This window comes from Nicotiana tomentosiformis, chromosome 1 (genome assembly GCF_000390325.3).
Source record: "Nicotiana tomentosiformis chromosome 1, ASM39032v3, whole genome shotgun sequence".
NCBI classification, from domain to species: Eukaryota; Viridiplantae; Streptophyta; class Magnoliopsida; order Solanales; family Solanaceae; genus Nicotiana; species Nicotiana tomentosiformis.
The window spans coordinates 60606346-60620018 of NC_090812.1; the positions used below are offsets into that span (position 1 = coordinate 60606346).

The 13673-nt window shown below is 39.0% G+C and overlaps 1 protein-coding gene across 1 annotated transcript; it reads right to left on the bottom strand.

Moving 5' to 3' along the window:
• Positions 1-671: 671 nt before the first annotated feature.
• Positions 672-3814, bottom strand: LOC104105312 (glutamyl-tRNA reductase 1, chloroplastic-like). Its single transcript, XM_009613573.4, has 3 exons — positions 3323-3814; positions 2709-2950; positions 672-2254 (listed from the first exon to the last, which is right to left on the bottom strand). The coding sequence occupies exons 1-3, from the start codon at positions 3615-3617 to the stop codon at positions 1115-1117; spliced, it is 1677 nt and encodes a 558-aa protein (XP_009611868.1). The 5' UTR covers positions 3618-3814; the 3' UTR covers positions 672-1114.
• Between the last annotated feature and the right edge of the window lie 9859 nt (positions 3815-13673).

Here is a 13673-nt window from a genome sequence, read left to right on the forward strand (position 1 = left end):
CTTGACTCTTTAGTGTTTACAAACGCACGTAAGGTGTGGCTTTGTGGGTGAGACGTGAGAGAAAAGAAAACTCTATATTATATTTGATTTAGTAGAGAATCCCATATTGGACTTAGTAATTTGTATTGAATATATGGACTAATGTTTAATGGGCATGATTTAGACTTATTAGTATTAAGTATGTATATGGGTAATGCCGTAATGAGCTAATGTCTAACTAGTAAGGCTAAATATAAGGTAAAAAAAATTCGGATTTTCGGATATCCGAAATTTTGAAGTCCCAAATCCAAAATTTTTAAAAATAAAATCCGAACTCCAATCCATAATCCAAAAATCCAAAAAAATCAGATTTCGAATTTGCCCAAACTATGTCCACCCCTAAACTAAACACGCAAAGAAGGCAAGCGAAATTAACTTCTCTGACGCTTTCTTTGTGTTTTCATGATATCCTGCTAGACAGGAATCTTGCAATATCATAACTATAAGAAAATTAGACAATACTATGATTTAAATTATTATGCACTTCTAGCCACCTTAACCACTAGTAACTCATGCATGGTTCAATATTCTTAACACGGGATTATTATGTTGTCTGTACCCTGCTGGTGCAGAAACTATATTGTAAAAACAAATAAAGGATGAGCCAACTGACAAAGGGAAAGACACAATAATGAAAGCAAAAAGAAGCAGAGAGAGTGAGCGAGAAGCTTCACAAAACCCTCATGAACTTGATATATGAGTACTCATCAGGATTCAACAGATATCTGGATATACTTTTTATGGAACAAATGAGTAACAAATACAACTGCAACTGTAAAACAAACTTTCTCACAATCGGAGGGAATCCCTCGTGGTAATAATGGGGCTACCTCAAGCCTAGAAAAAAATTCATAATGTCCCGGAATCTAACTCGTGGCCACTAGATCAATTATTCTTCTAATTTGATACAGCTAAGACTAGCAAACCCTCCCAGAAAACATGGATCTGAGACCATGATCATATTCAATTGAACCCTCCCAGTTGACTTCCCAGTTGAACCCTCCCAGTTGAACCCTCCCAGTTGACCTTTTTGTGAGGGAAAAATAATTAAAAAATTCTGAATGGCAAAGGAACCTCAAGAAGATTGCTTTTGATTTTGCTCTATCTTCGCTCGTAACTTCTCTTCCAATACAGAAATCTCTGTATCAAGACCAAATATTCTGTTAAGGGCATGCATGTTTTCAAGGATCTCACTCAAAGTTCTGTTTTCAGTTCCATCACATTTCAGATGCTGCATTGGTCCATGTAGCAGCTTGTTCACTATCCCTAGACTGAGATCATAGATAGCCTTCTTCTTGTTTTTGGGGAGATCATCACCCATCTTAGACAAACACTTGTCAACCTCAGCAGCCCTAATTCTTTCAGCATATGCCCTGAGCTTTTTGATAGTTGGAACCGTCTCGAGGGAGTCTTTACGGGCTTCAAATTGTTTCACTTCCTCGGCAATGATGGCCTGAGCTTCCATTTTCTTCCGCAACCGATCCTCCTTATTTGCTTCCACAACCTCTTTAAGATCGTCCACATTGTAAACTTGTGCACCTTTGAGTTCTGAGACACAAGGCTCCACATTCCGAGGAACAGAAATATCGACAAATAGCCTCTGTCCCCCAAATTCAGAGTTCACATCAGGAAGTGCTTGAACACTCTCCTTTACAAATAAAGGAGCTTCTGAAGCAGTGCAGGTGAATACTACATCAGCCTGAGCAGCACATGATGACATTTCTGAGAGAGGTTTGTATATTATTTCAGCATCCTTCAACTCCTCACGGATGGCAGCAACTCTGTCCTCGGTCCTGTTAACTACAACCATCTTTTTACACCCTTTAGCAACCAAATGTTTGATCACAAGCTTTCCCATCTTCCCTGCTCCAACTACTAACACGCGGGCAGTAGAAGAAGAATACTCCGGAAGTTTCAGCAAAGCAAGCTCCACTGCAGCTGAACTTACTGATACTGATCCGCTGGAAATATTGGTCTCAGTCCTAACCCTCTTTCCGGCTGTGATTGAATGCTTAAATAGCTCACTTATTTTCCTACCAAAGCCAGGGACGCCCTGTCCATTCTTAACAACCTGCTTGACCTGTGCAAGAATTTGTCCTTCTCCTAGGACTAGGGAATCTAGCCCAGCAGCTACTTCAAACAGGTGTTGTGTGGCATCTTGATTGTATAGCAAAAACCGGTGTTGGCAAAGCTCTGTAACTGGAACTCCACTAAACTGCCAATCAAAAATATTTGTGTCAAAAAGATTTGCTTGATAAAGTACAACAAGAACTGTAGCTTATGGCTTTATTTCATTGAAAATTGTGCTTTAAGTAGTTAGACATTTGCAAAGATATTTGTGAGCAAGGGAGCCAAAGCACTGTAAATAAAATCCAATTCCTTCTTAAATGTAGAAATACAGTGTATTTTATGGCATAGCAACGCCAAATCTTTTGTTTATTCTTAAGTGTATCTTTCATTATGGAGAATATACAAAGTAATTCCTAAACCTTTGAAACCAGCAAGAATTTGTTCATAACCGACCACAAGACACACAGGCTAGATGATGCACATTAGAGTAGACTGCGGTTTTATATCAGCAATAGTGTTGCTAGTTTATCACATGGATTAAGATGTGAGACAACAAAAGAAAACATTATGCAGATAATGATGATTGAAGAAAATTTTACCTTAGACATCCATTCAGTCACTTCTTTAATTCCACGATTTTGGGCCAGCGCCACAACATATATTTCGATTCTGTTACAAGTACTCAATACAGCAGCTTCCTCTATATGATTCAAGGAACATAGTTCACGAATTGCTTGAGGCCACTGTGCTTCTGGAATGGCGACTTTCTCCCGCACTTCAACTGGTGCTGTGTGAATGTTAAGTCCAATAACCATGATGCTGCTGCTACTCTTTGTATATCCTGGTCAAGAAAAAATTGCTAATGTTTAGACGAAAATTCTAACCTTCTAAAGCCATCTTAAGTGAACTTCTCATCACCGTACAATATTCAATCAATCAACTACGTCTATATCTTAAATAACGCTATGTTTACACAAGCCATCAAGCTACTACAACCTATCACAACCTCAAATCAATTCAATCAAAGACGCACATTTAAATTTTAAAAATATATATATATATCCTAGATGTCTAGCTAAACTAGTATTTCTGGAGACATATTAACTCAGTCTTAACGCTAACAAGAATAGTCTAGTCTAGATTATTAATTCCTATGTCTAACTAAATGAGTAAACAAATAATTAAAAAGAAAAGGCTTGAGAAGGATGCTTACTATCAGCAGCAGATGTTTTCAGAAGCTCCAAAGCTGAAAGACTCGATGCTTTAGATTCCTTTTCACCATTATTAACCACCGAGTTCGAAGCAACCTCACATCTAGGGGTAAACGAATGCGATTTTGTCAAATAAACCAACGGCTTAATTCTTCGACCGTTTCCTAAAAATCTAACTTGATGACGGAAACAATCCACAGAAGGAGAAAAAGACGAAGAACAAGACGTAGAACTTAAATTATCAGAATGAAAACTGTCACCTGCAAAAGAGGTCGCAAAGCCACTCGCTACCGCCATTGAAACGCAAGTTTGAGAAACAATAGCGGCTATTGCGAGAGAACTCCGAAACCCAGATTTGATATTGAGATTCAGAGCAGGTGACAGAGAAGAATGGGTTTGGTATAAAAAATTTGGTGAATATAATTGGGTATTTGGTGGCAAATGTTTGACCGAATCGATAGATGATGGTTGAATTGTAAGACAGTGGTTGGGGATTATTGACTATTACGGCTCCTATTTATAGTTGTGGGGTTTTTGGTTATTCCATTTACGCGTTGGTTCCACACTCCTAATTCTCATAGGAAATGGTCCAAACGTGAGACTTGCCACTCCATTTAGGAATGTGAGAACTGAGAATAATGTAAACGTTGTATACCCTTTTTGACTTTGATTTGGAATTGGTTGCCCTACTGTATTAGATTTCATCGTGCGTAATTAGAGTTATAATTTGGCTATTTAATAACTTGAATACTCTTTTTTGTTCATTATCAAATATTTATTCAAATCCAATAATTATTTGTCTTTTTATAAGTATGTGTTTGGACATAACAATTGCAATTTATTATAAAAAAAAATATTTATAATTAAATTAAAAAATAATATTTAAAATTTAAAATTTAAAATTACGTTTGAATATACATTTCACTTTGTGAATTTGAAAAACTTTTTTCTGAAAAAACTTGAAAAAGTGGGTTTTCCTCTTCCGGGCATGAGTTGACAGATGATGATCATAACTTCAGCGGTTTGAATTTGAATAAAGAATTACCAAATTCCTTTTAAAATGATATTAGTAAATACAAAAGTTACTTTTTGTTGAATCATCCGATATTAAATCCACTGGTCCGATTTATTCGGATTCCCATCGTAGGAAGTCTGGTACACATACCAAAAAGGAATTGGAATTTTTTTTTCATATATACACAAAATTAGAAAAATATTTCCGGTTTAGCTAGGTTTTCATATTTATAAAATACTACTAGAATCTTTTACAAAATACATATGAATTCGGTCATACGCTATAATTTATATACAATTTGAATATAATTTTTTATTGTACATAATCTCGTCAAAAACTACAATTTACATACAACTTATATAAAATCTATATATAATTTTTTGTATAGAATCCGATCAAAAAGCCACAATTTACATATAACTTATATACAACTTGTATATGATTATATTACTTGTGAATATTTTGTATGTCGTTTGTACACCCGGCATACAGAACATATACAATTTATTTATGTCTTCTTCTTCGAGTTTCAATTTGAAGTTCCAACCAAAACCAATTCAAAACTTCACAAATTCTCTTAAAATTGAAATATAAATTTCAAAGAAAATTCCCAATTATTTGCAATAACATCCAATTCAAACAAATAATAATTTGGCACAATCTGATTTTTAAATTCAAAGTATTAAAGCTTTTTAATTGTTGTCAATAGAGTTTAAGCTCATGTCTTCACATCGAATCCAAATTTTTTCCGGTTTACGACGATTAAGATTCAAGTAAAGAGATCAGAGTCTTTCTTACTACAATGTAAGAAGTTAAACGATATCCAAAAATTAAAACATACAGAACAAGTTCTAGGGAAGTTTGGAGTCTATATGTACTAGAGTGGCATGCGTCGTGCAATGCACGGGCCCAACACATGATATCTATGATATTTTTATTCAAAATGACGATGGATAGAAAAGATTCACAATGATGAAACTGCAGATAATAATTCAAGCTTTGTTTTGCATACCCTGTAGCTAAATCAATGTACACCTACATAAGAAAAATATGTTATCTTAGTTAAATATATATCTGATTTGTGAAGCTATAAGGACACTTATTCTCCCGTTTTGATGAATTGTAGTTGAAAACGATTAAAGCTTTTAGCAATTACAGCTTCCATTCTCTATTACACAGTTTTCATCGTTAGAAAATTCTACCCAAAAAAATAGGAAGAATTAAATTCAAGCAACAATACTATTGAAACAAGACCTGCGATTAACGTCGGTTTATCTGTCAGTCGCGTCGGGTCTGCCGTTCAGTTGAAAACCAACCCCACCAATAATATGGGATCCTAGGTAGCCCAAATATCAGGAACTTCCACTTTCATATATACTCAGTTCATCAGCCAAGATCATAGTGTCTTGCTCAGCAGACTTTATTTCCGAAAATATCATGTATTGAAGAATGTTAATATAATTTAGGTTATTGATTAACTAGCTTTGAAATGTATAACAAAGGCTATATCTCAATGACAACAAATCTAACTACTGAGTGTAAGTACAAAACTGCCCCTAACTAACACTAATTATAAAAGGGATAAATACAATATAAGTCTCAATACCTCCCCCTCCCCCAAGTTGGAGGTGAGGAACTCACTGCCAACTTGCCAAGAATAGCAGAATGTTTAATTCCTGTAAGAGCCTTGGTCAGAATATCAGCTATCTGTGCATTGGTGGAGATGTGATGCAATGTAATCAACCCATCTTGAATCCTGTCCCTCACAAAGTGACAATCTACCTCTATGTGCTTAGTTCTCTCATGAAAAACTGAATTTTTTACAATGTGAACAGCTGCCAGACTATCACAAAACACAGTAATAGGATCATTGCAGACCACTGCTAGTTCCTCTATCAACCTCTTCACCCACACTAGCTCTCCTACCACTTTCCTTATTGACATGTACTCTGCTTCAGTAGAAGATAGTGATATTGTGCTCTGCTTCTTGGACTTCCAGCTAATAGGGCTATCACCAAGTAGGACAATATAGCCACTAACTAATTTCCTTGAATCAGGGCAAGATGCCAGTCTGAATCACAATAAGCTCTTAACACATAATTGGGATCCTTGGACAGAAAAATTCCCAATGTAGGATCATGCTTCAGGTATCTCAAGACATATAAAGCAGCCTTCAGATGTGCCTCCCTTGGGGCTTGCATAAACTGGCTCAAGTGTTGGACACTATATGTTATGTCCAATCTTGTATTGATGAGAAAATTGAGCTTTCCAACCAATTTTCTATAGTATATTCGATCTGAAAGTAGAGGCCCTTCTCCAGCATTCAACTTGATTGTGGAATCAAGAGGAGATGACACAGTGGTGTAGCCTAAATAGGTAATCTTTGTATTTTTACGAGAGAGAGGGAATCTTCTTCTCAAAAAGTGTTCTTATCAAATGAATATTACATGCCTCCCTTCCTTTTATTTTTCCCTTATATCTTTTACATATATCCCTAGCAAAACCTAATAGTACAAGTGTAGAGAATATTCACTAGAATATTCTCTTTAATATGTTATTCTGAAAACTAGCCATTGCTATCCCATCAACGATGCTTGACCTCAGCCATCACTGCCTTCTTTACCGCGAACCTCACTATCCCCTGGTCGTCCTCGACTGATTCTTTCCTTAACGATACATTACCCTAAATATTTTAGGGCAGATTTTGGCCTATACAGTTAGTCCCTCCTCTTATTGAGGTTGGCCTCAAGCGGGCTTGATGAGCGGATATTGTGTAACGTGACCGAAGTGTTTAAATGCTAGTTCTGTTAATCGTACTTAACTCTTTTTCTTCTGTTCGGGTTTGTATGCTTTTTTGATTTTGTTGCTTGGTTGCCCTAGTCATAATAACTTTGTTCAAGTAGGTTGAACGAGGTTGAAATAAATTCTTATGTTTGATTATGGCCGAGGGCCAATAGGTATTGGTTCGAACGAGGTCGAACACATCGCATGTTTACTTATGGCCGAGGGCCGATTAGGTGTCGATTCGAACGAGGTCGAATATAACCTATATTTGGTTATGGCCAGGGGCCGAATAGGTGTTGATTCAAACGAGGTCAAATATAACTTATATTTAGTTATGGTAGGGGGCCGAATAGGTGTTGATTCGAACGAGGTCGAATATAACCTATATTTAGTTATGGCCGGGGGCCGAATAGGTGTGATTCGAACGAGGTCGAATATAACCTATATTTAGTTATAGTCAGGGGCCGAATAGGTGTTGATTCGAACGAGGTCGAATATAACCTATATTTAGTTATGGCTGAGGGCCGAATAGGTATCGAGGCAACGTTGCTTTGGCTGTACGCTTGACGAAAACATGGGTAAACTTCATGTATTTGTGCTTTGTTCATACACTTGGAGAAATTTACATATTTTTCGGGCTGGCATTTCAGTCCTAGTTTATCTAGTTTTGGCTGGCATTCCAGTCCCAGTCTATTTAGTCCCTTCATTGGTCGACCTGGATAAGCATATTGAGAGGTCGAGCAATGAACTAGCCATCTTGTGCCTCCGCCTATTTGTATTTCATCGCCTCGTTAAAAACCCCTTTGAGAAAACCCAATTGGGATAAAACTCAAGTGAGGGAAAAAAGTATGACTTAGAGGACGTTTTTTCTTAAAAGTTGAAGTACTTGAGGTGTGTAATATTTCAGTTGTTTGGTAGCCACGTTCCTTCCATTATTTTTAGTGTGAATGATCCTTTGTTTTTCGTCGCCGTGATTTTGTAGGGGGCGTCCAGTTTGTTCCTAGTTTGCCTTCTCGCGGGTCGTTGCTTGGTTGTGTTTTAGCTTTAAGCATGTAGTCCCCGACTTTGAGTGGCCTAATTTTTGCCTTTTTGTTATAATAGCATTCTGCTTGTTGCTTTTGGGCGACCATTCTCACATAGGCCATATCTCTTCATTCCTCGACTTCGTCGAGTTCCTGCATTCTATTGTCATCGTTCTGGGGTCTGCTTTCGCGAGAGTATCTTAGGCTGGGCTCCCCAACCTCGACCGGTATTACTGCATCAATCCCATAGACTAACGAGTATGGCGTTTCTCATGTGCTTGTCTTTGGCGTTGTTCGGTAGGCCCAGAGTACTTCTGGTAATATTTCCGGCCATAGTCCCTTGGCGTCTTCGAGTTTCTTCTTCATGATGTTCAGTATGGACTTGTTGGAGGATTCCGCTTACCCGTTACCTTCGGGGTGATACAGTGTTGAGAGTATTCTTTTGATATGCCATTTCTTAAAAAATTTGGCGATCTTTTTTCCTGTAAATTGGGGTCCGTTGTCGCAACTGATCTCTTTGGGGATGCCAAAACGGCATATGATGTTTTTCCATATGAAGGCGATTACCTCCTGTTCGTGTATTTGGGTGAATGCTCCTACTTCTACCCATCTAGAATAATAGTTAGTTAAAACCAAAAGAGATCGTACGTTACCTTACCCTGCCGGGAGGGGGCCTACGATGTCCATTCCCCATTTGATGAACGGCCAAGGAGAAGTGACTAAGTGGAGGTGCTCGCCTGTTGGTGCATCATCGGGGCGTACTTCTGGCACTGCTCGAATTTGTTTACGAAATCTACGGCCTCTTTCTTCATGGTGGGCCAGTAGTATCCTGCCCGTATAAGGCATCTTACCAAAGCTCGATTGCCGGAATGAGCTCCGCAATGGCCTTTGTGGACTCCTTCAAGGACGCGCCGTGTCTAATTTGGGCCTAAGCATTTCGCCAGGGGGCTGCCATACTTCCTCTTGTATAGGTCGTTATGAATGATGTTATACCTGGCTGCTTGCATTCGAAGTTTCTTGGCTTCTTTTTTATCATCTGAGAGTATGCCATCCAGCAAATATGCAACAATACGGTTGCGCCAGTCCCAAGTCAAGTTTATCGTTCTTACCTCTATTTGATCTATTGATGAGTGGAGGAGGTGGACCACATTTCTTTCTCTGGTCATAATTTTTTTGGTGGCAGCTGCTAATTTAGCTAAGTCGTCCGCCTCGGTGTTCTGTGCTCGGGGGATCTGGTCGAGCTGACATTCGTCGAACCCGGGTAGCAGCTTGCAGATTTTGGTCTTGTACTTTTGCAACCTTTGCTCCTTGATTTGGAAAGTCCCATGTGACTTTGTTGACCACAAGTTGAGAATCGTAGCGCAACCTTAGCCGCTTCGCCCCGTATTTGAGTGCTAGTCTCAGTCCTGCAATTGCGGTCTCATACTCGGCCTAATTGTTAGTCATGTCCGGTATCTTCTGGACTGGAGAATCACTTCGCCTGTTGGGACTTCGAGTATGAGTCCCAGCCCATATCCTGACGCGTTAGATGCGCCATCAGTGTGTAGGACCTAGAGATCCTGTGTTTGGGGAGAAGTGTGGACGACTTCTTTTTCGACTTCAGGCATTATTTTTGTACTGAAGTCGGCGACGAAGTCTGCGAGGACTTGTGACTTTATCGCGGTTCACGGCCGATATGTAATACCTTACTCGCTCAGTTCGATGGCCCATTTGGCCAACCTGCCAGATAATTCGGGTTTATGTAAAATGCTTTTCAAGGGGAAAGTCGTAACGACCGAGATGGGGTAGCATTGGAAATACGGTCTAAGCTTTCGTGAAGCTACGACTAAGGCTAGAGCCAGTTTTTAAAGATGGGGGTATCTTGTCTCGGCGTCGACTAGTGTTTTGCTAATGTAATAAATGGGATATTGCGTACCTTTATTTTCTTGGACCAGTACTGCGCTCACAGGTACTTCGGACACGGCAAGATAGACGATGAGGGGTTATCCCGGTTCTGGTTTTGAGAGCAACGGTGGCGAGGACAAGTATACCTTTAACTCCTTCAGGGCTTGGACGCACTCAGAGGTCCATTGGAGGCCATTTTCCTTTTTGAGTACGCCGAAGAACTTATGGCACCTATCAGAGGATCGTGAAATGAACCTCGAAATGGCGGCAATACGGCCAGTCAACCTTTGGACCTGTATTTTGGTGGTCAAGTTCTCTGGTATCCCTTCGATGGCCTTGATTTGGTCAGGATTGACCTCGATACCTCGCTGCGACAGTAGGAAACCCAAGAATTTTCCTGAGGCCACGCCGGATGCACATTTTTCGGGGTTCAGTTTCATGCCGCATTGCCTTAGTATGCCGAAGGCTTCTTTCAAGTGGTCGATGTAATCTTCTTTCCTTTTGGACTTGACCAGCATGTCGTCATGTAGACTTTCATCGTTTTACCGAGTTGATCTTTGAACATCTTCGTCACCAACCTTTGGTAAGTTGCCCCGGTATTTTTCAGTCCGAAGGGCATGATCCTGTAGCAGTACTGATGTTGGGCATATTTCGATATGTGTTGATGTTACTTTACCCATGTTTTAACCGCTTTTTGATGCTATTTGATCTTTAAAATGCCCAACATGGTTTAATTATTAGTTTTATGACTAATTGAGTTTTGTGTGATGATTTAGGGTGTTTGGAGTGCAAAAATATGAAGAAAAGGTGCTCTAGCTAGAGGAAGAGGGGTTGGATGCGTCGCATCCAATCTAGAAAAAAAATCAGATTTCGTGCACCCTTAGCAGTGAAGTCGGCCCATAGCATCCGCCTTAGCATCCGCACATGGGCAAAGCTGAGATGGAGGAACAAGGGTTGGATGCGTCGCATCCACCCTCGCATGCAAAGCTGAGAAGTAGAGGACGAGGTGGATGCGTCGCATTCACCCTCGCATGTGAAGCTGAGAAATGGAGGACGAGGTGGATGCGTCGCATCCACCTTAGCATCAATCCCTGAAGCCGATTTGGACTAGGAATAGGAGAACTTTGGCCCACGACTTTTGTACGCAATATATAAGCCAAAAACGCCTCCTTTAGGTCATCTAACATATTGGGAAGGGGGAAAAAGCCACGACAAAGCTGTGGAGGCCGGAATTCATCAAGTTCCATCTTTCTCCCACCAAACTTAGTAATTTTTATGTTTCTTTGTATGATTTGTTGTTTGGCTACCATGTCTATATGGATCTAAACTTCACATTCTAGGGTTGTGGTTCTTTCATGACTATTATTATTCGGATATTGATTTTGACTTCTTGATTTATCATATTAGTTTATTTATTCAATCTTGCGCTTAATTATTTAATTGCTTGATCACCAATTGAATATTATCTTCGAATCTAGAATTGAACTCGAAAGTGGGAATTCTATATTGCATATAGGATTGAGTAGGGCAAGTTCTTGAACTCGGGCATCGGGGAACGGATTCGTAGTTAGCATAGACATATACCTAATTGCCTTGCTTGGTTGATTTACAGGAATTATACATACGTTCTTGTTGATTCTAACTCCATAGACATATAGGCGTTAGGTTAGCTTGAATAGGCGAGTAAGAACTCGACAGATTCTTATGAGCAATATTAACCCTGTCAACCAATAAGCTAGATAAATTAGTCGGTCAATTCAATTTAAGAATACAATATGATTGTTAGATAGCCCATAACCCTAGATCGTTTTCATTACATTGATCTCATAAAAATCTGCTCTTTCTCTGTTCAAAGTTTATTATTTATATTTTTTTATTTAATTAGTTTAGAATAAAATATTTTTAGGTTTAATTCTTGTTTAGATAATTAGGATAGTCTAATTTAGTTAATAGTTAATCATAAGTCCTCGTGGGTTCGACATCCGACTTTTAGTCACTTTATTACTTGACGACCGCGTATACTTGCGTGAGTGTGTTTGGTCGCAACAAGTTTTTGGCGCCGTTGCCGGGGACTTAGAAAGTAGCTATTTTTCTAGATTAGACATTTTTTTATCTATTCATTTTTTTTAGTTTAGTTAGTATTTGTTATTTATTTTAACATGGCATCTTGGAATAAAAATTATTTGAATGATGGTTATTCTTATTTTGATGATCCTTGTCCATATTGTGGAGGACCCCACTAGTGGAAAAATTGTCAGAATATTCCCGGTATCGATTTTTGCGCACAATCTCAATCCTTTGAGTGGAATATTTGTAATATGGGTGGAGGTCAAGATGGCCATTAGGATGGTTGTCCTAATCCTGTTCATCCTTCTCTGAGCCCTTATTATGATCTTTCTAATGATGTTTCTGAGTTTGATAGGGGCAATGAAGTGCAGGATATGGAACCTGATGCATATATAAGGGATATTCTGAGGCAAGTAGCAGAGCAATAGGATGAACTCAAAATGATATAAAAAGAATGAGGGCAGCAATCACAAGAATGAAGGCCAATATGGAAGAATTGAATGAAGAGAGCGAGCACCAGCAAGAAGATAATTTTGAAAAAGTGGAGATTTTGAGCCATATGTCGCTGGTGGAACAATCCGAAAGATTAGAAATATATGAGGCTCAACGTGAGGAAATTACAAATGAGATGAGATACTTTATAGAAGGAAGAGACGAATTGGGACAAGAGATCGATAAATTTGGCACTACTATTCACGACTTAGAGGCTCAATTGAATACAAAGGTTGATGCGTCTAACGCCCAACAAAACAGTAATGAGTTGTGTAAAGCTGAAAATGAGCTTATGCGCCAAATTGAGGAGCTAAAAGTGGAGATCCAATCACTCAAGCATATTTTTGTTGATGATGCCCATGTTGAGAAAAGTACACTAGAGCCATGTGAGAAAGTAGATAATGTTATATTTGAAGATTCTTGTGTATGTAAATATGAGGATGTAAAGAGTAATACAATTCTAGAGTTAGGGCGTATTGGTCCTCATTCCAATCATTTTTCCACATTATGTTTAGATAGTAAGATAGTAATCAAGCCATTTGAGCCTATGGGGGAGTCAAAGGGTGAGGTTGAGAGTGCTTGTATTCTTGAATTTGTCATGCCAAAAAGCAAAAAAATACATTCCTCATCTAAAGGCCGAGAAGTGTAGAGTGAAAAATTTATTACGTTGCCTGGTTATCGTTGTAGCCCCACCACTGGAGCATAGCCGCAGACTGGATGCCATGTTAGGGGCTCAATTCATAAGTTCGAGGTGGAGGCAAAAAGCGATTCACGTCGTGCCGCGACGTTAAATCAGGCGCTTGTTGGGAGGCAACCCAGCTTTACTGCTTTCTTTTATTTTTGTTTACTTTTTATTTTATTTTATTTTTATTATTTTATAGTATTTATTTTTGTTTTGTAGGATTATGAGCATAGGAAGCAAAGCCATTAGAAGAGTGCAAAAGCGAGCTAGATGGTGAGGACTAAGTGTGGGGTGTCCACACAAAGGACGATGCCTGGGGAAAGTCTGAGTACCTCATGAGCCGCTATTGCTTCGGCCTTTGGCCTACCAGGGAGTCTCGTTTACCCTCATATTATTTATAGTGTGCA

Excerpts from the sequence above, each read along its gene's own strand:
- LOC104105312 (XM_009613573.4), bottom strand. The coding sequence starts at position 3,617 with ATGGCGGTAGCGAGTGGCTTTGCGACCTCTTTTGCAGGTGACAGTTTT. Across the intron at positions 2,951-3,322 it reads GAAAACATCTGCTGCTGATA|GATATACAAAGAGTAGCAGC; the intron begins GTAAGCATCCTT and ends TTTCTTGACCAG. Across the intron at positions 2,255-2,708 it reads TGACTGAATGGATGTCTAAG|TTTAGTGGAGTTCCAGTTAC; the intron begins GTAAAATTTTCT and ends TTTGATTGGCAG.